At 40.3% G+C, this 22,903-nt stretch overlaps 1 protein-coding gene across 3 annotated transcripts in view; it reads left to right on the forward strand.

Moving 5' to 3' along the window:
• The window catches only part of TENM1 (teneurin transmembrane protein 1), an 805,114-nt gene that overhangs the window by 668,075 nt on the left and 114,136 nt on the right, over positions 1–22,903 (forward strand). For all 3 annotated transcript variants that reach the window (XM_059385607.1, XM_059385606.1, XM_059385608.1), the window contains exons 20-21: positions 744–1,011; positions 15,696–15,839. In XM_059385607.1, the coding sequence (XP_059241590.1) occupies positions 744–1,011; positions 15,696–15,839 (412 nt within the window). The remainder of the gene's footprint in view (positions 1–743; positions 1,012–15,695; positions 15,840–22,903) is intronic.

The following is a 22,903-nucleotide window of genomic DNA, read 5'->3' on the forward strand; positions in this document are numbered from 1 at the left end:
AGTTTCATTCTGGGACCAGCATTTAGTGTAAAATGTGCATAAGAGTTAATAGGAGTTATTTGCTTCTCAGTCACAAGTGCCAACTTGGAAAAACTTATTCCCAGCTACTGGTAGGTCGAAGCACAGAGAAATATGTAAGCAAAATTTGATTAAAAAATTGACCCTTAGGGTCATTCTAAAGGTCCAAAGAAGACAGGTTTGATGGCTTCAGTAAAGATTAATTCTAGGGAAACCATAATCTCTGTCATAAAATATCACTTTGCCGAGCCTGTTTCTGGAGTTCTTCCTCCTAGAGAGCCTGGCCTGAATCAGGATTATAGCAGTGGTTTTGTGATATATGACTTAATACACCAAACAAGATTTTCTGTATGTGTATATAAGAAAAAGACCCCTCAGTGCAGCACAGAGCACTGAAATGCTTGACATTCAGCAGTGTGATCTTCTCCAACTCCTACTAAGCAATTTTTGGAACACTGTTGACAAACTAAAACTGTTCTTTTCACAGTCTTTCCTGGCAGGGAAAAAAGGAGCACAGTCCTCAGGGTTGCTTGCATGTCTTGTCCCCATGTGGATTGAGTGGAAAATACAAAACCTATGGCCACACAGCCTCCCCAAGATTCTTGCCTTGGCAACCTCAGGATCCCTTTAGCCTCTCTCCTTTGGTGTGTCTCTAAGACTAGAAAGCACGCAGTGTCCTCTACCCATGACCACTGATAGAGCTCATCTGGCTTTTTGTCTTTCAGGTTGTACAGGAGGAGATTCCCATTCCTTCCAGCTTTGTGAGGCTGAGTTACCTGAGCAGCCGCACCCCTGGGTATAAAACCCTGCTCCGGATCCTTCTGACGCATTCGACCATTCCAGTGGGAATGATAAAAGTACACCTCACGGTGGCTGTGGAAGGACGGCTCACACAGAAGTGGTTTCCTGCTGCAATTAATCTCATCTACACATTTGCTTGGAATAAGACCGACATCTATGGACAGAAGGTTTGGGGCCTGGCAGAGGCTTTGGGTATGTTGAACTAATTCTTTGTAAATAACAGCATTATGTTCACCAAACAGAAAATACTAGTTGCATATTAATTTGTATGTGGAATAATTATGTACCAGAACATTATGGTTTTCTTTTATTTAAAGGATCTAAGGCATTTTTTTCATCCAGACCACTTTCTTTGAGCCTATTTAGTGTCCCCTTTTGACAGATTTTTGCTTCAAAACTAGTTTAGTTCTCCTCTCAGGATGGCTGTGTACCAGAAGCGTCACACACTATCTGACTTGTAACTGTCTCCAGAGCTGAATATTGCCTTCTAACTGTGACCTTTGGTGTGGCATTCTTTAGGCCATGTTTTGGGGTTTGACATTTAGACTGTCATTTCCACTTAGAAACTACAAAATTTTAACTTATAGGCATCTCCACTTATTATCTCTTCTGTCTAAGATAGTTAAACTCCATTAACTTGTTACTTCAATAGGCTAAATGCAAAAAAAAATCATCTCACCTTCTTAGTCCTTTTGATTTGCTGTTATTTCAAGACTTTAAAACCTAGATCTTAGAGATAGTAGGAACCTTTAGAGGTCCTTTGGGCCTATGGTTCTCAGATATTTAATTCTGTCAGATAAATGACATTTAAAAAAATTAACTGAAACAGATTTGCCAGCTTTTTTTTTGCCAAGCAAGAATATCTTAAAAAGAAAGGGAAAAAAAACCTACTATAATCTACTACTCGCCTACCACTACCATAATTTCATCAAGGAGAGGGATATCTTAACATCAGAAAAGAGAATACTCTGTCCTCAAAAAATGACAGTAAGCAATCTAATACTGATGCTCAGAGAGAGACAGACAGCAATGTCTTTTTTGCCCTCTCACCCTATAGAAGACAGTGAAAACTGTCTAAGGGACCTGACACGTGGAGTCACAGTTGGGAGCCATTGACTTTTGTGCCTTCAGGCAGTATTTCATGGAAACCACCCTTGGACAGATGAGAAGACTATTTTTAAAGGTCTCCAGAGGAGATGTTTTCATATCCTCCCTTGGAAGTGTCTATCATGGAATAACTCCCATATAACTGACATTTATCTTTTAGACTGTGGTGTGTCAATTTCCCCCCTGTCTTTCCAGAGAAAAACAAATAGAGGGGGAAAACAAAGACTAGTGATTCTTCTTTGCCCAAGAGATCCTCATATATTTAAAAAATTAACTCATCTTAGTTGGACTTTATTAGAGTGCAAGAAGCATAGAGTGGTTCAGATTTCCTCAGTTAATGAGGAGTTATTGTAAAGACATGGGAAAGTAAGAAAGAACAAGAAAAGGTATCAGCAAACTGCAGCCTTGCTGAAGATACATTGTAATTCTAGGAAGCCAGCATCTGCTCTGTCAACTTAACAACATCTCCAGTTGTCCCCTCTGCAACCAGGGTCCGCTGCCACCCTCCATGGTGACTCAGCTACACTGATGCCTGAACTCATCACTTCTCCCATACAGGCTTCTGCTCAATCCCTATTTCCATGACTGTAGTGGTTAAGAGAACAACTCTGGTGCGAGACTCCCTCTGTGGGTTCAAATCATCACTTGTCTACTTAGTAGCTATGAAACACTGGATCCATGAGTTAATCCCCAGGTGCCACAGTTTCTCCATCTATAAAATGGGTATCATAAAGAGAATGCTGCTCATAAGTTATTATAATAGGAGGATTAAATGAGGTTAATAATGTAAAGTGCTTCACAGTAAGCACTCAATAGATGTTCAGCACTGGTAGTGTTTTTGCTGTTCTGTTGGTGGCTGGAGTATTGAGATCACAAGGTATAAAGCTTGGAACCTAGGTAGGTATTTCTTGTCTCAGCTTCTTTAAGTAGGGAACTGGGTATAGCAGGCAAGCACTCAGTTATTCTCCATTTTCCCTTCTTGCGCCACACACACACACACACACACACACACACAAAATCTCTTCTCTACCCTTCTCTGGGCTATGAGAGTCTGGCTTCTAGGGAACCCAATGCCTGGACTCATTCACTCTCTGGCTTCCCATTTGAAGTGGTCAAGAGGTGGCACCATCTGGAGACTGCAGGGTGGAAGGAGAAGGAGGTCAGGGTACTTCCCCCTTGCCCTGCCTCATTGCAGTTCTGGCAACAACTACATTAGAAGATGGCGTCTCCTGCCTGGTAGCCCCTCCTCCACATCCCCAGGCTCGCTGGTCTTCTGTACCATCATTCCCTCCCTTTGCCCCTGCAAACCCGGGAAGCTTCTCAGTGTTGCCAGTCCCTGAGTGGGTCACCAGCCCTTGTCGATTCCCTTCACCCTGCTCGTGTTGCTGTAAAGAGCCCCTTCATCTGACTCTCTGCATGAACACTTGAATATGATGTGTGATTCCTGCAGGGACCTGGACTGTTGCACACTCAAACCTCATGTTCTCTCTGGGATACTATCCTAAGGATTTTGCTTCCCTAGGATAACCCAAAATTCCACTAACTTTTCTCCATAGGGCTTTGTTTTCTACTTTCTTATTTACCCTCCACAGAACCCCTACTGGTTCACTGAGTTTTGTTTGTTTGTTTGTTTTTAGTTTTTTCTTCAGTTGTGACACTTAGCAGTTTACCCAGTACTCTCATGAAGAGCTGACCAAGACAATGTCTAGAAGCTATTTCTTGCCAGGGTTCCCATAAATGCAGCTCAACCTTACTTTTTTTTTTTTAGGATTTTAGTTATTTATTTGACAGAGAGAGATCACAAGTAGGCAGAGAGGCAGGCAGAAAGAGAGAGAAAGGAGGAAGCAGGCTCCCTGCTGAGCAGAGAGCCCGATGCGGGACTCGATCCCAGGACCCTGAGATCATGACCTGAGCCGAAGGCAGCGGCTTAACCCGCTGAGCCACTCAGGCGCCCCTCAACCTTACTTTTTAAAATAATGGTTTTATTGAGATATAATTCACATACCACAAATTTCACCTGTTTAAAGTATACAAATAAGTGATTTTTAGTGTTTTCACAGTGTCATACAACTATCATCAATATCTAATTCCAGAACATTCTCAGCATTACCCCACAAAGTGGCACCTCACGCACACTAACAGTCACTGTTCACTCCTCCCTCTTCTCCAGGCCCTGACAACCGTCAGCCTCCTTTTGTCTTTATGCATCTACCTCTTTTGAATATTTCAAACAAATAGAATCATACAATATATCATCTTTCATATTTGGCTTCTTTCTCTTGGCATAGTGTTTCCAAAGTTCATCCATGTCAAAGCATGTATCAGTGCTTCATTCCTTTCTGTGACTTAAGAATATTCTGTTGCATGGATACCACATTTTGTTTGTTCATTCATCAACTGATGGACATTTGGGCTGCTTTACACCTCTTAGATATCATGAGTGGTGCTGCTATGAACATTCATATGCAAGTATTTCTTTGAATATCTCTTTTCACTTCTTGGGGAAATATACCTAGGAATAGATCTGTTAGATCATATGGTAATTCTGTTTGACTTGTTGAGAAACTCACCAAACTGTTTTCCATGGTGTCTGCATCATTTTATCAACCTTACTTTATGCATAAAATGTGTTACTTCTCTTTCTTTTAAATACCTCCAGTGCTAAAGATTCTAAAATTTTCTTCCTTGTTGTAGTTAAGCACTCTTCATGACTTAGCCTCTAAGATACCCATGGATTATTGAATAAATAGCTAAAACACTAAGAAAAGCAAAGACTTTCTAGTATACGCACGAGTGATGAAGCCTCTGTTCCTACTGTTTGCCGATGGGTATTGGTTTACTTTCTATTTCTACAGTGATATTCCTGGTTAAAACTTCCTGAAGAATGGGGCACCTCGGTGGCTCAGTGGGTTAAAGCCTCTGCCTTTGGCTCAGGCCATGATCCCAGGATCCTGGGATCAAACCCCTCGTTGGGCTCTCTGCTCAGCGGGGAGCCTGCTTCCTCCTCTCTGCCTCTCTGCCTACTTGTGATCTCTCTGTCAAATAAATAAATAAATAATCTTAAAAAAAAAAAACCTTCCTGAAGCATTCTAACTATAAATTGGCCTTAATTAAAATGCTAAAGTATATGTTGTTGGTTCACTTTTAAGGCTAGTAACGGTAACAAAAGCAAAAGAAAATTGATGTACTCAGAAATATCCAGAGAGGAAAAAAAAAGTGTTACTCATAATATTTTATGTGCACGTAAAGGACATAATTTTTTAGGGTAGAGAAAGAACACTGGCAAAGATCTCCAACAAATAGTCAAAATAATCTCAAGCATGTGCCTAAAATGGGTCATGGAATATTTACCTTGTAGGTCCCTGATAATCATGGTTAAAGGGATCTTTACTTACTACCTAGTCTCCATATCCATATCCATGAAGACTAAGAGAATTTGACAATGGTAAAATTTTAGAGCAGGTGGTAGAATGAAGTTGGAGAATCTAATTCTCTGCCGATGGATTGTGAGCACCTGAAGAACACAACAGACTATAAATGTTCAGGTCATAAATGAATGAAGACAAAGGGATCAAGTATGTGGCTGCTGAGCTTGTACCTTAATGGACATGACTAAATCTGAAACATGAAGAAAATATTTAGCTGTACTCCTGCCCATATTTTATAATCGCTTAACTAATGTGAGAAGAAACAGACTACATTTTGCACCAGATATTGACAATGTTGCTATATATACGTCATTTCTCAGGTTTGCTTCAGATTCAGAAGTCCTAGTATAGTCTTTTGGCATGCAGAATAACGACCACCGCCCCCAAAGATGTTCATCCCTGATATCTGTGGATGTATTATGCTACATGGCAACAGAGAATTAAGGTTGCAAAAGGAATTAAGGATGATCAGCTGACCTTGAGATGGGATGATTATCCTGGAAGAAGTGGAAGATGGAGTCAGAAAGGGAGGTCAGAGTCATAGGAAGGTATAACCATAGAAGAAAGGCACAGCAGGGTCAGATATTGCTGGTCTTGAAGATGGGAGAAGTGAGCCAAGCAACAAGGATGCTGGTGACCTCTAGAAGTTACAGAAGGCAAGGAAATGGATTCTTCTTTAGAGCCTCTGGGAGGAATCAGCCTGCTGACACCTTGATTTTAGCACAGTGAGACCCATTTCAGACTTCTTACCTCCTTAACTGTAAGATAATAAATCTGTCTCATTTGAAGCCTCTATGTTTGTGGTAATCTGTTACAACAGTAATAGGAGGCAAACCTTGACCTATACAGTCCCAGTTATAGCAAGGATTTGGGTTAAAACTATGGCTGGAAAGTTCTCCCACTCTTCTTTCCTTTTCAAGCCCATTAAATATGAACCTCTGTCCCACCTATTTCTGGGCGATGGAGAAAGAGGAGATCAGCTTTAAACAAGCTGAATTTGAAGTGATGGTGAATATCTAAACTGAAAGGCCCACTTAGTTTGGAATGTAGGACTCTTGTTTCTCACGTAGCTCAGCTAGGGGTATTGGTGGCATTCTGAAAGGATAGGGTGTCTCAGAGGAAGAATAGAAGGTTGACGGACAGCCACAGTGAGAAAGGAGTGCCTGAGATCCTACAGTATCCCACCGGTTTTTGTTTTGTTTGGTTTTGGTTTTGGTTTTGGTTTGGGGTTGTTTTGTTTGCAATGCAACAGCTTTCGCAAGTAGAGGGATAATACCAGAGTAAGTAAATTACCAACAGAGATTGTGTGAACTACTTCCTTGGGAAAGTATCAATGACAACTGATAAGATTGATTAATCCAAGTACAATATTGATCAAGTAGAAGAAGAGTAAAATCACCCCCAGGGTTGCAGTACAAATACCAGAATCTCTAGTTCATCCGGCTTAAAGATTTTGTTGTCTGATACGCAGATAAGACTCCACTGCTAAAAAACTCCATCTGTGCATTTGAAATAATTTGGCCCTAGTACTTGATTCTCTAGTTCTAAATAAGGTATGATGTCTGGAAATCATTGTATATTATTTAGTTTCTTTCCCAACTCTGCCTCTTGCAAAACAGTGTAAAAAAAATCATTATTGTTAAGTTCACAGAGCTGTTAAAATTCTAGAGATGGCTTATTTAATTTGACAAACTGGCTTGTTCGGGGGCTCTGATCTGCATCCATTATATGAATTTTGTCAAAATAATTCCCTATGTCTGCCTGGGTCCGCATACATTATCAATATGTAATAATGCATTCTGCCCGGTCTTCATTTTAATTAAATTAAATCGCAGCGGTTTGAAGTCCTGGAAGTTCAGAAAATCAGCCATCGCCTTTAGTAGCACTGCAATAAAGAATTCTATTTTTTTCAAGGTTATTGGCAACAACAATTGCATAATTATTTAATACAGTAGTTTGGCAAGAAAGAGTGGTGTTTCAGAGAGAACTAGACTTCCTAAAGGTTCACGGTGCATAGGAGTCTGTCTAAATTGTGTTAGAGAGAAACAAGGGAACATTAATAGTAATAGGTACTAAGCTACGGTTGCTTTGTGCACACAAAACATCGCCGAGAACGATGCTTTAGTGTTCATAAATTTCCCTTCAGTAAAACCTACGCAGGCTGGGCAGCCACAAAAATCTCAGCCACTGAATATTTTAATAATAAATAGGTAGTGCTTTACAATTTGCGAAGTACTCTCACGTACATGATCTCATTTTAATCCTTATAACATTCCTGCCTTATAGGCATAGGGCAGTGAATATGATCCTCGTTTTGCAGAGGGGGAAACTGAGGTTCAGAAAGAGCAAGTGACTTGCCTAAAGTCCTCTCCAGAGCAGGGATTCAAACTCGGATCTCCCAGTCCTGAGTTCTGCACGCCTCTCCCTGAGGCCTCCTTTCCCTAAATTGACCAACCCACCTTACCGAGCACCCAATTCAACGCCCCAGTGGCTTTCTGTCAAAGAAGCTAGCAGAGATAATAATCTTTCATCATTTCGCTCCACTCATGAATTCATAATCGTTAACTGAGAGCAGGGCTGTTTTATCCATTCAGCTTTATAGGCAGAGCACCAAGGATATGAGTTTTTCAAGGACCGGTGAAAATGTTTGCAACCTGAAAAATAAGTATATTGGCACCAAAATATGAAAAGAAAACCAGAAAATCAACATTAATAAATGTTTAAATACATGTCTACAAAATGAAGCATTATGTCAGCTTGTCAATTGCTTCTCAATTTTCACACTTGCATATGAAATATGTTTAATGCAGGGTATGTGTTGTGGGTTGTATCCATTTTAATACGTTTGACAAGATGTGAGATAGGACCTCCAGAAGTAAGCGTGCCTGGAGCCTACCAGGATTTTTAAATGACGCTGATATCCTGGTAAGCAATGGTCCATGCCCATTTCAAACTGCTAGGCACGCCCATTAGTAGATTATGAAATCTCTCTGGTGAGTTGACCAGTAATTTTTTTTTTAGGATTTTATTTATTTATTTGACAGAGAGAGAGATCACAAGTAGACAGAGAGACAGGCAGCCAGAGAGATGGGGAAGCAGGCTCCCCGATAAGCAGAGAACTCGATGCAAGGCTCAATCCCAGGACCCAGAGATCATGACCTGAGCCAAAGGCAGAGGCTTAATCCACTGTGCCACCCACTGTGCCACTGCTCCGACCAGTATTTTTTTCATGGAACAAAATGGAACAGAATGGAATGGCATAGAACAAAAGTGAATAGAATAGAAAATACCAGAATGTAAAGCTATTAGGAGAACGTTGTTCTAGAAAACTTGGCTTCGATTATACGCGTGTGTGTGTGTGTGTGTGTGTGTGTGTGTGTGTGTCTCCCCATGTATATGCTGGGTCACAAATAACTTTCAGGCATAAGAATTTGAAAGCCATTGGTAAGATGACATAGTCAAGAGACAGAATCTTTGGATGATTTTCCAAACCATAGGTCCTATTTTCCAAGGTAGCATTTATAATTGTTCTTGCCTTCTAGTCCCCTCTACCAACCCATACCAGAGCAGGATGGAGATATCTCTCCAAGATTGGGTGACCATATAATTTATTATTCAAACCAGGTACTTTTGATGCTTGGGAAGCTGTTCATAATTACATCAAGACAACAACATAACTGGATGCTACTTTGGGCCAACCAGAACACAGGGTACTTTTCCTTCAAGGCTAGGCCCGGCCTCCTTCCAATCCTTATCTCTTTAACTCAGAGTAAATTAAAAAATTATTTATTTAGCACTTCTGAACCATGGGTCTTGCCCTTTATAACTGTGATCTAGCATAGCGGAAAGAAGCACTTGCTGATGAGTCACTGCCATTTACTAGCCAGATGACCTTGAACTAGTCACACTACCTCTCTGACTCTCATCACATCTATCAAATGGGAGTAAATGTATCTTCTTCATAGGTTTTTGTGAGTCTTCCATTTAGGTAATATACACAAAAATGTATTTAACTATTGTGCGTTATATAAATGTAAGGCGATATTATTTTTGTGATAGTTATTAAAGGGGTTGTGGATGAAAGTTCCAAAAGATAGGTAACCCTTCAGGGTCTGGCCTCTCTCAAATGACAAATTATCCTACCCTGGGTAATATCCACTGTATCTGCAGTGCTCAGCCCATCACCTGCATGGCACATAGAGCAGCTCAGTGAAGGTTTGCTGAGTTATTAAATAACAGCCCCCTTCTTTCTATTATACCATTGTATCCCTTTTAATCAATCACATTGCTTTAAAAGATAACCAGTCTATTTTCAAGGTGACTCTATTTCCTAAAACCTCTCCCAAGAAAAATGCCTAAGTACTGCAAGAAGATAGTAATGTTCTGTTTTATTTCACACTGGGAAGAGGAAGGGTTTGTTCTTCATTGGCTTTTGATACACTCGAGAGAAACCCACCCTCTAGGCACCCTGACCTTTTTTAAATCTCCCAGAGATACCAAGCCTCAAGGCCTTGCACACATGCTGCTCTCTCTAGAATGTTCTTCCCTATACTTCGTAAGATAAACCCCCTTCTGCATAAAGAGGCTTTTCCTTGTTTCACCATTCCACCTTAAATTCTCTTGTTATACTCATTACTAATACACTTCATTTTCCCGTCATAACATTTATCACTCTGTGTGTGTGTGTGTGTGTGTGTGTGTGTGTGTGTGTGTGTGGTTTTTATATTTCGTCCTCCCACTAGAATGTGAGCTCCATGTGGCCGGGGGGAGAGGCAGTGACAGGAGGAAGTCTTGTCTTGTTCTGTGTTCTTCATCCTCATAGTTCCAGTTCCTAATAAGAGATCCCCATTAAATATTGCACATTGGTTGAATGACTGAACAAATAAATGAACAAAGCTGGAGGCTAAAGCAGACCCCTTAGCCTTGCCTATGAAATGGAATGACATGCCCCCAAGGGAGAGGAGAGCTGTGCCCAGGTACACAGAGGCCATCACAAATGTGAGTGTGAGCCAGAACATCATCCTGCCTTGGTGGCCTCTAGGTCATCCATGTTCTGGGTTCACTACTACACAGTGAGGCTCAAACAGAGCAGCTAGGGGAAAAAAATCTCATTGTATTAGATTTCAGTGTACAGGACCTCTTGTGTGGTTACTTCACTGCTAGATGCTTTTTTCTTTTCCTACTGCTACCTCACTTTTCTTCATCCTGCTACCTCACTTTTAGCAGTGTCATGTCTAAACCTTATTTTTGTATACTGCTAGGGTATCAATCCCAAGAATTACCAAAACAAATCCAGTGATTCATTTAAAAAAATACATGATAACCAAAGAATTTTTTTTTAAGATTTATTTGTTTGCTTGTTTGTTTGTTTGTTTGATGGGGGTGGGGGTCGATGTACAGCAGAGGGAGAGGGAGAGAATCTCAGAGTCCCCACTGAGAACCCTGAGATCATGACCTGAGCCAAAGTCGAGAGTCAGACACTTAACCGACTGAACCACCCAGGTGCCCTGAATAGAGTTTATTTTAGGACCACAAAGATGGTTCAACATTAGGAAGCCTATTGCTATAATTCACCAGCTTAATAGGTTAAAAAAGAAAACTATGGGAATATTTCCATAAGTGCTGAAAAGGCACTTGATAAAAATTCATCACCTAATTCTGACACTCCTGGTGAGCCAGGAATAATAGATAAATCAACAAAGCATTTCAGGCCACTGAGCAATGTGTCAAACTGAGGAGTCTCTGGGGGTCATCCTATCCTATGATAAATCAGCAGAGAATAGGAAAAGGTAGAAGTTCTAAGAGAGCATACCTGTTCTCAGTAGACAGCACTATATCTATATAGTCTAGTCTTAGTCTACTGTTGCCAAGGCCTTCATTTGGTTCTTTAGGTCTCTTGTCTTTGGTTGTTCTTGTTTGTTGTTGTTTTGCATTAATCTATTTGAAAAGAATGGGAAATGTTTATTCTATTTAATGATTCCTTTTGGATAAAAAAGCTTTTATCTTGTTGTTTTAATGTCATGAAATTATTTTTAGATATTCCTTGAGTTCATGAGGTAACGTGTCAGTTTCTCACACTATCAAACTACTTTTAATTATGTATTACTTTCATAAATGCAACGATTATGATTTCTGAAGCCTTATCCTGAAGCTGCTGAAAATCGTCTGCCTAATCTCGTCATATTTTGCACATTAGCTTCCTTGCATAACATCTTTACCTTGGTTGTTTATTGTCAGTCTCTTATCCCAGCCCTTATAGATGAATGTCACAGTCACTGAATTGGATGTCAGGGGCACCATGGCCCTCAGCCTTCTTGCAATCCCCACATTATTATACAAAACCTGCTGCTTGGAGAAGTAGAATGAGCATTCAGTTCTTTGCCCCATGTCCAGTGACTTTGGGGGAGCAAGCTACAATCTTTCTTTATAAACAGGTATAATAAATTCTTCTTCATAAGCCAGTGTTAATATTTGCAAGATGACTAACAGTCAAGTCAAAGGTGTGATCCTGTGATCAGAGGACAGAACCTTCTGCAAATGTAACAGTGCTATCTTGACCAGCAATGACTCTTGGTGAAGAAACATCCCATTAATATCTCTGTGTGGAGGTAAGGGAGAGAACACAGGAAAACAGAAATCCAGACAGAATTAAGGGTGTTTCAAGGCAGGCAGTCACATCGTTCAGAAAACGCCTTCTGCTATACTAATGGCTCTTTTCTCCCCTACCTTCCCAATATATACAGTCCAGGGACCACCCCCCCACCACCACCTATGTCGGCCCACTGCCAGACCAATGTGTCTTCTGCAGCTCCTCTGAAATATTTACAAATGATTATTGTTTCTTCCTATCACGTTACTCAGCTGCCACAGTACCAGGCAGAGTGTAATGTCGGGCCTCAGCATTTTCGTTGCCAACCCCGAAGAGCCCCTCTCCCCCCAATTTTTATTTATATGAAAAAGAGCAGGCATTTAGTGTGCTACAGTCTGCCTCCACGAGAGAAGTCTAGGATTGGTGGCTTCTGTATTTGCCAGTTCCCTGTGCATTTGGAGAGTAGCTCAGCTCTGTAGGGTGAAATGTCTGCCTTCTCCTAAACTGACTGCAAATTCTAGGATTATGTTAAAATGGGCTGCTGTCGGAAAGAAACCTCGCCTTATTACTCTGAGCAAGAAGCCACATGCAAAAATACCCCAACATGCAGCCATTCTCATTAAAGTTAGTTGAGATTTTGGGTAAGTCTTAAGTATAAATTATAACTTTATTAGCCCATAGAGCTTTCTCCCAAGAACGTAAACCTAATAAAAATTAGAGGGAACTTATTAAGTGGCTGCCTTGTTGCTATTTGCCATGACTAGGGGAAAAAAGTAATATCATTGTGGGGTTTGCAGCCAATGCACTTTTTTGTTGTGGACGAGAGAGCAATTCCAAAAGCAGAATGAGGTGAAGAGTATATCTCATTACCATTGCATTGAGAACTCTTTAATTGATACTTTATATAAGCATTTCCTGCCACAGAGTTAGGGGGATCTTTAACTGTTACTGAGAGGGAAAAATCCGGCTCCAAACCACCACCGGAGGTCACCAGGGCACACTACTTATTTGCAAAACTGCATAATCACCTTCCGGACAAAGGATTCTAAGGGAGCTCACCAGGCTTACAATGTACAAAAAGCAGATCCTGACAATGGTAGGGAAGGAGATGATGGCTTTCAGGGAACCTGTAATTGTCGCTGTGATTATTTATTCATCAGGACTTTTAAATGTTGGCAAGAGAAGCAGAAACCGTGTTATTCAACACACCAACATGCCCCCACGTATGCTTTCTCGCCACCTGATTTTGCCAACATGAGATGCGATGCTCTCTTCAACTTTTGGGTTTAATCCCCAACCAGAATCGATCAAACACGATGTTGAGAGAATGCACTTTGGAATCACAGAGTGTTAGTGCTCAAAGGGGCACTGTACGAATTATCTAGTGCAAAAAAAGTCTTTGGTCTGAGATCTCTATCTGGATTTCGGGAGGTCACTGAAGCTCTAGAATTATATACAAAATTATGTGTACATCTTCATTTTTCTTTTTTTTTTAAGATTTTTATCTACTTATTTGAGAGAGAGGGAGAGAGAATGCATGAGCAGAGGAGAGACAGACGAAGATGGAGCTGGAGAAGCATACTCCCTGCTGAGCAGGGAATCCTGACCCCGTGACCATGACCTGAGCCACCCCAGCGCCCCTCATCTGCATCTTTCTAGGAAAAAATCTAAGAAGATTCTTAACTTCTATCAAATTCATAATAAAAGTTTACCTGACCCAAAAGGGTCTAAAAATTAGCAATTCTAGCCCATCTTCCACTGTCCTGACTTTCTTACCAGAGAAGACCATGATTCTCAGAGATGCAGAATAATTCACCTGACACCAAATAGCTAGTTAATGGCAGACCCAAAAGTTGAAACCTTTTTTGACTCTAGCTCTAAAACCAACTCTTTCCACTCTACCAGAGTTGTTTATCAAGCATTGTGGGTCATGATATCTAAGAGGTTGTTTGACAGCAATGATTTGTGTCATATCTATAACCCAAAGTAGACTACCTTTGAGATGCTTTTCCATCACTGAAATTCTGTTTCCATCCACCTTCATAGAGAACAGCATTGACACAGAATGATCCCGAACAAATTTCCATTTAGAAATTATTTCCATTTTATGATTAATCTTTCCCACTACCCATTGATCTCCCTTGCTAATAATGCTTGGTTAAGGCTAATAATAAAATGAGTTTGCTTTCCCTGAGTCTTCACCAGCTGATGGCAGGGTAGAAGGGCATCTCCATCAGGACTGGCTACATAATTTGCAGGGCCCAGTGTTAAGTGAAAATACAGAACCTTGTGTTAAAAAATTATTAAGGATTTCAAGGCAGTGGCAGCAGAGCATTAAACAAAATGTGGGACCCTTCAAAACATGGGCCCCTGTGCGACTGCACAGGTCACACATCCCAGGACGATGGCCCTATAAGATCCCTATTAAAGCTTTGGTAGAGCAAGGGACAAAAAGAAGCCAACATATGATTTAAAATTGACCATAGATGATCCACAATGCTAGAGAGTTGTATATTCATAATCATAAGGACTTTTTGGCTTATATGTACATATGCTCATACACACACATGCACATATAAATCAGTTTGACTAAAATTACCATCTTTTCCCTTCACCCAATGCCAAAACCCGAAACTAGTTTGCTTTAATTTTTCATCTTAGGTCCTATTTTTCTGGCATTGTTTAAGCACATATTTTCATTACCAGTTTTCATAGCCAAATGACAAAAGGTGGGATGAGTTCTCCAGAGGCATCTTAAGAGTCAGGTAGAGACAGAAACTGGAAAAGCAATGGCCAACTACTAGCTAGGAATATTTGAAGCTTCCAGAAAGGGGGAAAGCAGCTTCGGGGTATGCAGTTTAATGAGCCAATACTCTCAGGCTTAGGACATTATGAGGACAGAAAACATTTTAAATTCAAGACTCAGAAATCTGGGGTTCCAGCAGGTAAGCAGGTTTACCAACTGAGAAAATGACTGGGATTTGGTGTACTTGAGCTTGACATATTTCAGAGGAACCCTTGCTACCTCATTTCCCACTTCCCATTTCAGTGGCATTCCAGGGTTCCACGTTTAATGCGCAACATCTGTGCTTCATAAGAGTTGAGGCCAAATGTTGGGTGATATCCCATTGGTTAGCTCTATGCAGAAACCAAAATATAATGTGCACAAGGTGGAATTTACACTTGCCACGCTCAAAGCAAACTCCCACTTCTTGGCAAACTAAAGGCCAGTTAGCACAAGAGAAAATATAAATTGGACAAATCGATTTGTATTAATCTCATGTGTAGTCAGTTGTTGTATAAGTGACCCAGCACACCAAAACCGGCTTCCTAAGTGCGTTTTGCACCCTAGAGAGAGAAGAAACCAGCCCTCCTTGCGCCTCTTCTAAAAGAGTAAAGAAAAAAATTGTATCAGCATAGCTTAAGCCTTCAGAGAGAGTGTTTCTTCAGTTTTACAACACAGCCTCCAACCCCAAAGCCCAAAGCTTGATGTCAGTAAACATACGGTATGTACCTAATGACAGAGAGCACGCGCTCACTCATCCGAGTATGTACCCGGTACGTGCTGACTGGTGATCACTTTTGGATGCTGGCGCTCTGCCGTGCTGTGTGAGGAGAAGGCACTTGCAATCGAATTTCAACCCGCATCAGAATTCAATAGCAAATGTAATACCCACAGAATTATCAACCATTGTAAAAATGAAGGAAATACTTTGAAATGTGTTCATGTGTTATTAACTCTTTGTTTGCAGTATCTGTGGGATATGAATATGAAACATGCCCTGACTTTATCCTCTGGGAGAAAAGGACAGTCATCATACAAGGCTTTGAGATGGATGCTTCTAACCTAGGAGGCTGGTCATTGAATAAGCATCATATTCTGAATCCTCAAAGTGGTAAGCAGCTTTTTTATTTTATTTTATTTTCAAAGGATGTATAATTTTTATTTTTATTGTTTTAAAGGTTTTTGTTGGGGCACCTGGGTGGCTCAGTGGGTTAAAGATTTTTGTTTATTTATTTTAGTGGGGGTGGGAGGAGCAGAAGGATGGAGAATTTTATGCAGGCTCCATCAGCACGGAGCCTGCCCCAGGGCTCGATTTCATGACACTAAGATCATGACCTGGGTGGAAATCCAGAGTCGGATGCTTAGTCGACTAAGCCACCCAGGCACCCCCAGTGGAATTTTTTTAAATTGTGATAAAAGATGCATAACAAAGTTTACCACTTTGACCATTTCTACGTACAATTCAATGGCATTAAGTATATTCACAGTGTTGTGCAACCATCACCATTGTCCATTTCCAGAATGTTTCCATCATCCCAGTGATGGAAATCTATACCCATTAAATAGTAACTCCCCATTTCTCCTCCCCAGCTCCTATGCTACTTTCTGTCTCTATGTATTTACCTAACTTAGGTATCTCACATAAAGGGAAAGAAGTACATGTTTCTAAAACTTTTCAGACATACTGCCACGTTTCCCTCAAGAATAATAGTCCATTTCATGGTCAAGAGTGCCCATTTCTTTGCACTTAAGAAGCTTTTAAAATATTTATTATTACTGTTTTCTTAATGCAATATATATACACACATACATAGTGCTATATATATGTATTACACATGCACAACACATATTTGATGCGAAAAACTTGGGAAAGTACAAGGAAAAAGTTACCTGGAAGTCCAGCACCTAGAGATAGCCAAATTAATACATATATCTTCAAATACAGCAATCTGATTTCAAATTAGTGCTAGTATACTGAGACCTCTTCATCATGAAGTTCTATAAATCTGGGTTTTAAGAATCATCTATCATCATTGCTCTATCCCAAGTAATTAACCAGTGTATCTGACGCTAACCAACTTTTTTTTAAAAAAAGATTTTATTTATTTATTTGACAGACAGAGATCACAAGGAGGCAGACAGGCAGGCAGAGAGAGAGGAGGAAGCAGGCTCCCTACCGAGCAGAGAGCCCGATGCAGGGCTCGATCCCAGGACCCAGAGATCATGACCTGAGCCGAAGGCAGAGGCTTTAACCCACTGAGCCACCCAGGCGCCCCACTAACCAACTTTTTTAAAAGTATATTGTGTTTTATATAATCTAACACTCCATCAATCATGCCAGTATTTTACGGGAAATGCTGCCAATTAAACTATGACATACACTGATTGCAAGATACAGACTTATTTCAGAGATGTTAAAAATGTGGAGCAAAATGTGCACCTTAGGATTGAGGAATCATCCATGTGGTAACACTTTTCAAAAGGCTTTGGTGCCCTCCATCCCCTTTTAAATACAACAACCCTGCAGTGTGGCATTAATCCCATTTTAAAAATCAAGAATCAAAGGCTTCCAGTCATGTGACTTCCCCCAATGTTCATAAGTGACTAGAGCCCTGTGCTCTTTCTCTCTACCATAGTTGTTTGTCCACATAAATGTCAGTAGATCCAGTGAGAAGCTAGGAACTGAATCAAGGAACAGTAATGGTTAAAAAAAGAAAAGGCAGGAGGAAGACAGGAGAAGTGGTGAAGGAATCTAGGGAAGAGGGTAGTCCTGGACTTCACTTAGTTTCAAGTATTCCAAGTCCTGGACTTAGGAAAAGAGGAAAAGGCAGAGAGCTAGGACACTGTCATCTTCCATCTGTTGTCCCTTTCTCCTAGTTTGCAATTTACATGTTAACTGAATCAGGAGAGGGAACCCAGGTGGCCCTTGAGCCCATGGTCTCTCAGACAAACTGATTTCACTACCCTGGTTATAAACGCTTCACCCAAGTTCCTCCACCTTGTTTTTCATCTTTCTGGGGAGTTGGTTATTGGTGTTCCTGTCCAGTTTTCATATGAACATCTATTGGGAACTTTTCATTTCAAAATCTCATTCCTTTTCATCCAAAGACACAGATTCTCAGCAACCATTAGTAGAACATGGACTTTGGGTTATTTCTCCAGGACTTGGGATGCAAATGTCTTGAGACAGTTACACTCTTCCATGCAGCCATCCTTGTCTGCATCTGACCTTTAGGAAACAACTGGTGAAGTTCAGCTTATCTCATAGGGCCATGAACTGACCAAGGCTAAGAGATCCATTTTATAATCACACCTATGATCTTATTTTGTTTGCACCATCATTGAGTCAGCTGAGTCAGCCAGCCACATGGGCTGAAAAATTTTGATTGGCTAAACGAACCAGGTTTGCTTCAACCAAGATGTGACACCACCCACCATAGTCCCAGGATGGGACCCCTTCATTATCCCTCCTTCCACTCTTTCAAGGAACATTCTAAATTCCATTTCAAATTGTTTGTTTTATTTGAGAGCAAAGATTCGGGCATAGATATAAAATGTCAACTCTTTTCTGTTGTCAAAAGGAGAATCACAGTTTTAAAAGTACAAAAACGAAAGGGCAGATGCCACTTATTAAATTATGAGGTTTTTTGTTTTGATTTGAAAGAGTTTGACATTTTAAGCAGCCGGATCTTTTCCACACACTTTTATTGGCTTGTATGGATTGTCTCTTTCAAATGCCTGTCATTGACATTAAGCACAAAGTGGGAAATGACCTCAATTGAACCAGCCCCCAGCTGTGTGTTCCCAGCCCTGTGTCCTCTTACTGTTTTCTTCACACAGGCTTAGAAATTCAGAGCAGAGGGGAGCCATTGAGAAAGTTGGCTTTGGGATCCCCCTTATTTCCACAGATGTGTTCTCTCCACCCCTACTTTGCCAGTCAGCAGTTTTTAGGCAAGAGGTACTGAATTCTTTCTGAGAATCTTTTTAACACCTTTTTTGAAGTATAATTTATACACCATGCAACTCAGCCACTTTAAATGTACACGTCAGTGATTTTAATAAGTTGTGGAGTTGTGCACCCAGCACCACAACCGTTTCAGGATATTGTTGTCTCCCCAAAAAGATGCCTTGTGCTCACCCCAGCTCCACTGAATCTGCTCTCTGTCTCTTTCTGAGAATTTTATTCTGAGAAAGAAACCTTATTTTAGATAGTTTTTTCTTTAAAGGAACATTTTTTCATTGGATCATCTCATTTGTAGGCACATTGTATTTCTAACCAAGAACTTGTCACACTTGCCAGGAAACAGATCTGAAGCCAGCTCTGCCACTGCCTTTCAGCCTGACCTTGGACATGAACACCTCTCTTGGGATGTTTTCAAAGTCTAAATCCCACCCACAAAGGCAGTTTTAGAAGCAGGAATGATAAGTGTGAAGGAGCAGCTTTGAAAAGACCAATTTAGAAAGCAATGCTCTTTCCCCCTCAGGTCAGACAGTCTTTTCTGACTGATTAAGGCAAGAGCAACCGTCTTTCCAAATTCCCCCACTCCACTTCTTTCTGGAAAAAGCCTAACTCTTTAGGCACCCTGCTTTTTTGATCTGAGACAGATGGCAGATTAGAAACAAGAATCTATCTTCCCCCAATTTCCTCTCACTGGTTAAAAAGACACCTGTAATTAGATTGGATGTCTGCTGCCATTCACTTCTTCAGTTTTTCTTTAGTTGCAAAATCATTATGCAGTGGGTAGCTTCTAGAAGGCAGTGTTTTCAGACCATTTGTCATTTTAGTTGCAGCAATTATATTTACCTGACAATTAACCATTGGTTGCAGAGAATTGTTTCCAAATATTGTGCCTGATATATGTAGATGGTTTCTACTTTCTGAGATGAAAAAAAACAGGAACTTGTATTTTGCAATATTATTCCTTCAAAATACATCTTCTTAGTGATTACAGAAAGTATATATCCTTACCTTTTAAGATAAATCAGTTCTTTAAAATTATGAGGAATAAAATGTGTACATGAATCATCTATTACTGAGGTAAGCTATTTGTTTTAGTCTATCTTTGTATCAAACATATCTCCCAGTTGAGTGTTAAAAAATTATTAAAGAAAACAAGCCAGGGCACTAATTGGATATCGTCATCTGTCTGAAATGGATAAAGAATTTCTTTTAACTTAGTCTCCAAAACAGGCCAATAGTTTGTCAACAAATGGTTTTACTGGGAGGGGAAGTAAATTTCCATTGATCACACTGGCATATCTCCCAGCTTGTGTTTATATCCTCTCAGTCAAGTCCTAAGAGAAATATGTATTGTGTCCCTGGTTGTTCATAAGTCTGAAAAATGGTTTCTTCTTTGAAATCAGCATAAAGCACCACCCACTGGCTTCCGAGGGGAATTTTTATTTCAAACTTATTTATAAGCTTCAAAAGAAGTTCTGAGCAAGGTAGCAGGAGGGTGTGAGTAGTGCATTTAAAAGTATGCTTAACTTATTATACAGCAGACCTGGCTTTTTGGCAGAGAGAAGGAAAACTTAGGGGAGAAAATGTGCAGTAGGCCCCATTCAGTGGGGTTTCTTTGTTGACTGCCAACAAGACACCCAACCCTTAGCAGGAAGTTGGCCTTCATATAAAAATGTGCGTTGTCCTAGGATCATTTGATTCTGTTTTCAAAATGAGCATGTGTGGCAGAATAAACTGGAAAGGAGGCAGCCGTAATTGATCAAGATTTCCAGGAACATAAACAAAATATTTTCAAAGCCACCTTTTGCAGAAGAATTGGTGTTAAATCATTGTTGCTAGATGGTATGCCCCGGTTCTATGTAATGGAAGGTTAAACAGATTCTTGAAACAACAAAAACACCCTTCAGAATGATCTATTTTTCCAGGGCAATACAAAAGGGGTTTGCCCATTTTTGTTTTGATTGCTTCAGCTTTAAACAGGAATGGTAATTTCAGTACACGGGCACTTTAGTACCTTGCATGAAAGCAAGACATCAATTGTTGAGATGTAATCAGAAAGTACATTGCCTTATGTTTTATTTCCTTTAATCATTCTTCTTCTTTGATGGAGTGCTGGGCTTTCTAATAGAAAAGGGGAGTTTTAGAATTGCAGGCTTAGAAGAATGGTTTAGAATAGCCATCTTTAGTTTTTAAATTGCCAGGAGCCTGGTAATAACATGTCATTTTGAAGGTAATTGTTAACTATACCGCTATATTGATATAAAAAAGATGGAGATCTACCTGTGAAAATAGATGTTAATAGCAAATCTGGTATTTCCAAGCTAATAATTGGACATATTTTTGAGTGATATAACCTATAATGCATTGCTGAAATACAGACATGCTAAACAGTTGGTTTCCTTATTTGTTCGAGAACATATCATAGTCTCATTGGTAGGATATTCAATTAGTGATCATCAGGAGGTTTCTTTTCGATGATGTTGTTTGATGGTCATCCCAGTTCTCATTCACTTCCAATTCATTTAAACTGTAGCGTTGAGCGCATTGCGATTAAGTGTTTTTTTGTGTGAAATGAAATCCAGTCCTATTAATCTTACTGAATTAACTGTTCGAAATCTTACAAATTTTTTTACTGTCTAATAAAGTTATTAATAAGAAAGTAGTGATCCTCATGTTGCATCACCACTTCCTCATATCAGGGAGATCATATGATAGTTGTCTTTCTCCACTTGACTTATTTCGCTAAGCATGATACGCTCTAGTTCCATCCATGATGTCGCAAATGGCAAGATTTCATTTCTTTTGATGACTGCATAAGTGACTCTTAATCTCACAAAACAAACTGAGGGTTGCTGGGGGGAGGGTTTGGGTGAAGGGGAGTGGGGTTATGGACATTGGGGAGGGTGAGTACTATGAAGTGTGAGTACTGTGAAGTGTGTAAACCTGGAGATTCACAGACCTGTACCCCTGGGGATTAAAATATATGTTTATAAAAAAATTAAAAATTTTTAAAACAAAGTAGTGATCCTCAAGATATCTCACAGTTCTACTGTAAAAGACAAATTTGTTGGGACATAAGCTCATAGCTGCTCCTGCAGATCATACGTTGAAAAAATAGGCAAAAATCACCGTAGGAAGGGAGAGTCAAAGTACCTAGACTTGAAATCTGAAGGCTGTATGATGTATGGGACTTGTTTCCTGGAAAGCCCCTTCCAAGTACATATTTGGTGTTATGGTATTGTGCATGTTTTACCCTCTTACTTATTTTTGCCAACAAAGTTCCTATTTCAGAGTGATTAGTGGTGTCTATTGTAGGACTGTGGGACCAAAAGCTGAAATAAAACTGGGGAAGACATTTCAGGAAATGTTTAGGGAGAGTAACAGACAATCCAAGGAGATAGAGAGCAGGGGCAATGGGGGAGGGGGGAGAAGACTCTACAAGATTACTGTATTCATTCACTTACCATCAGTTACTTCTGTCTGACACGTTGGCATGTCTTCTCACAGCATGGGTGTTTTACCTGCCCGGGCTCATTGTGAGCAGACTTGAGCACAGCAGTTCTTGTTCCTTGGATTTTTCTGCCCAGGTTCAGCAGGTTTGCAAAATCACTGGGAGTTGACAAGGAAACTACAAGAGACTCAAAGCCTATTTCGAACATTTACTGAGCTCTTACAATGACTTGGCCACAAAGATTGGCACTAAAACGCAGAAAAGAGTAAGACAGAGAGTCTGTCTTTATGGAGCCCATCCTCTAATGAGAAAGATAGAGAAGTAATGAAAACTGTATCATACAACATAGTCGCTGTTATAACAGAGCTACGGAAAACAAACTGTGAGCACAAAGGGGAAGTAACTCATTCTGCCTGGACAGAGTACTGGGGGGAAAACTGAGCTGAGCTTTGAGGGATAGGTAAAAGCTCCCCAAGCAGATAAGATGAGGAGGGCTTTCAAGACAGACGGAAAGGTATATACAAAAGCAGGACAGAATGGGAGAATGTGAAAGTAATTGTAAAACAGTTCATTATCACTGGAATCGAGATACAAATAAGAGGATGATGAGAGTAGGCAGTGGTCAAGTCATGAAGGACTTTGTATGCCTTAATAATAGGGAAGGTGCCTGACCTCCAAGATGGGATTGGGAGGGAGACAAACCATAAGTGACTCTTAATCTCACAACAAACTGAGGGTTGCCGGGGGGAGGGGGTTTGGGAGA

The sequence above is a fragment of the Mustela nigripes genome, chromosome X, assembly GCF_022355385.1.
Source record: "Mustela nigripes isolate SB6536 chromosome X, MUSNIG.SB6536, whole genome shotgun sequence".
NCBI classification, from domain to species: domain Eukaryota; kingdom Metazoa; phylum Chordata; class Mammalia; order Carnivora; family Mustelidae; genus Mustela; species Mustela nigripes.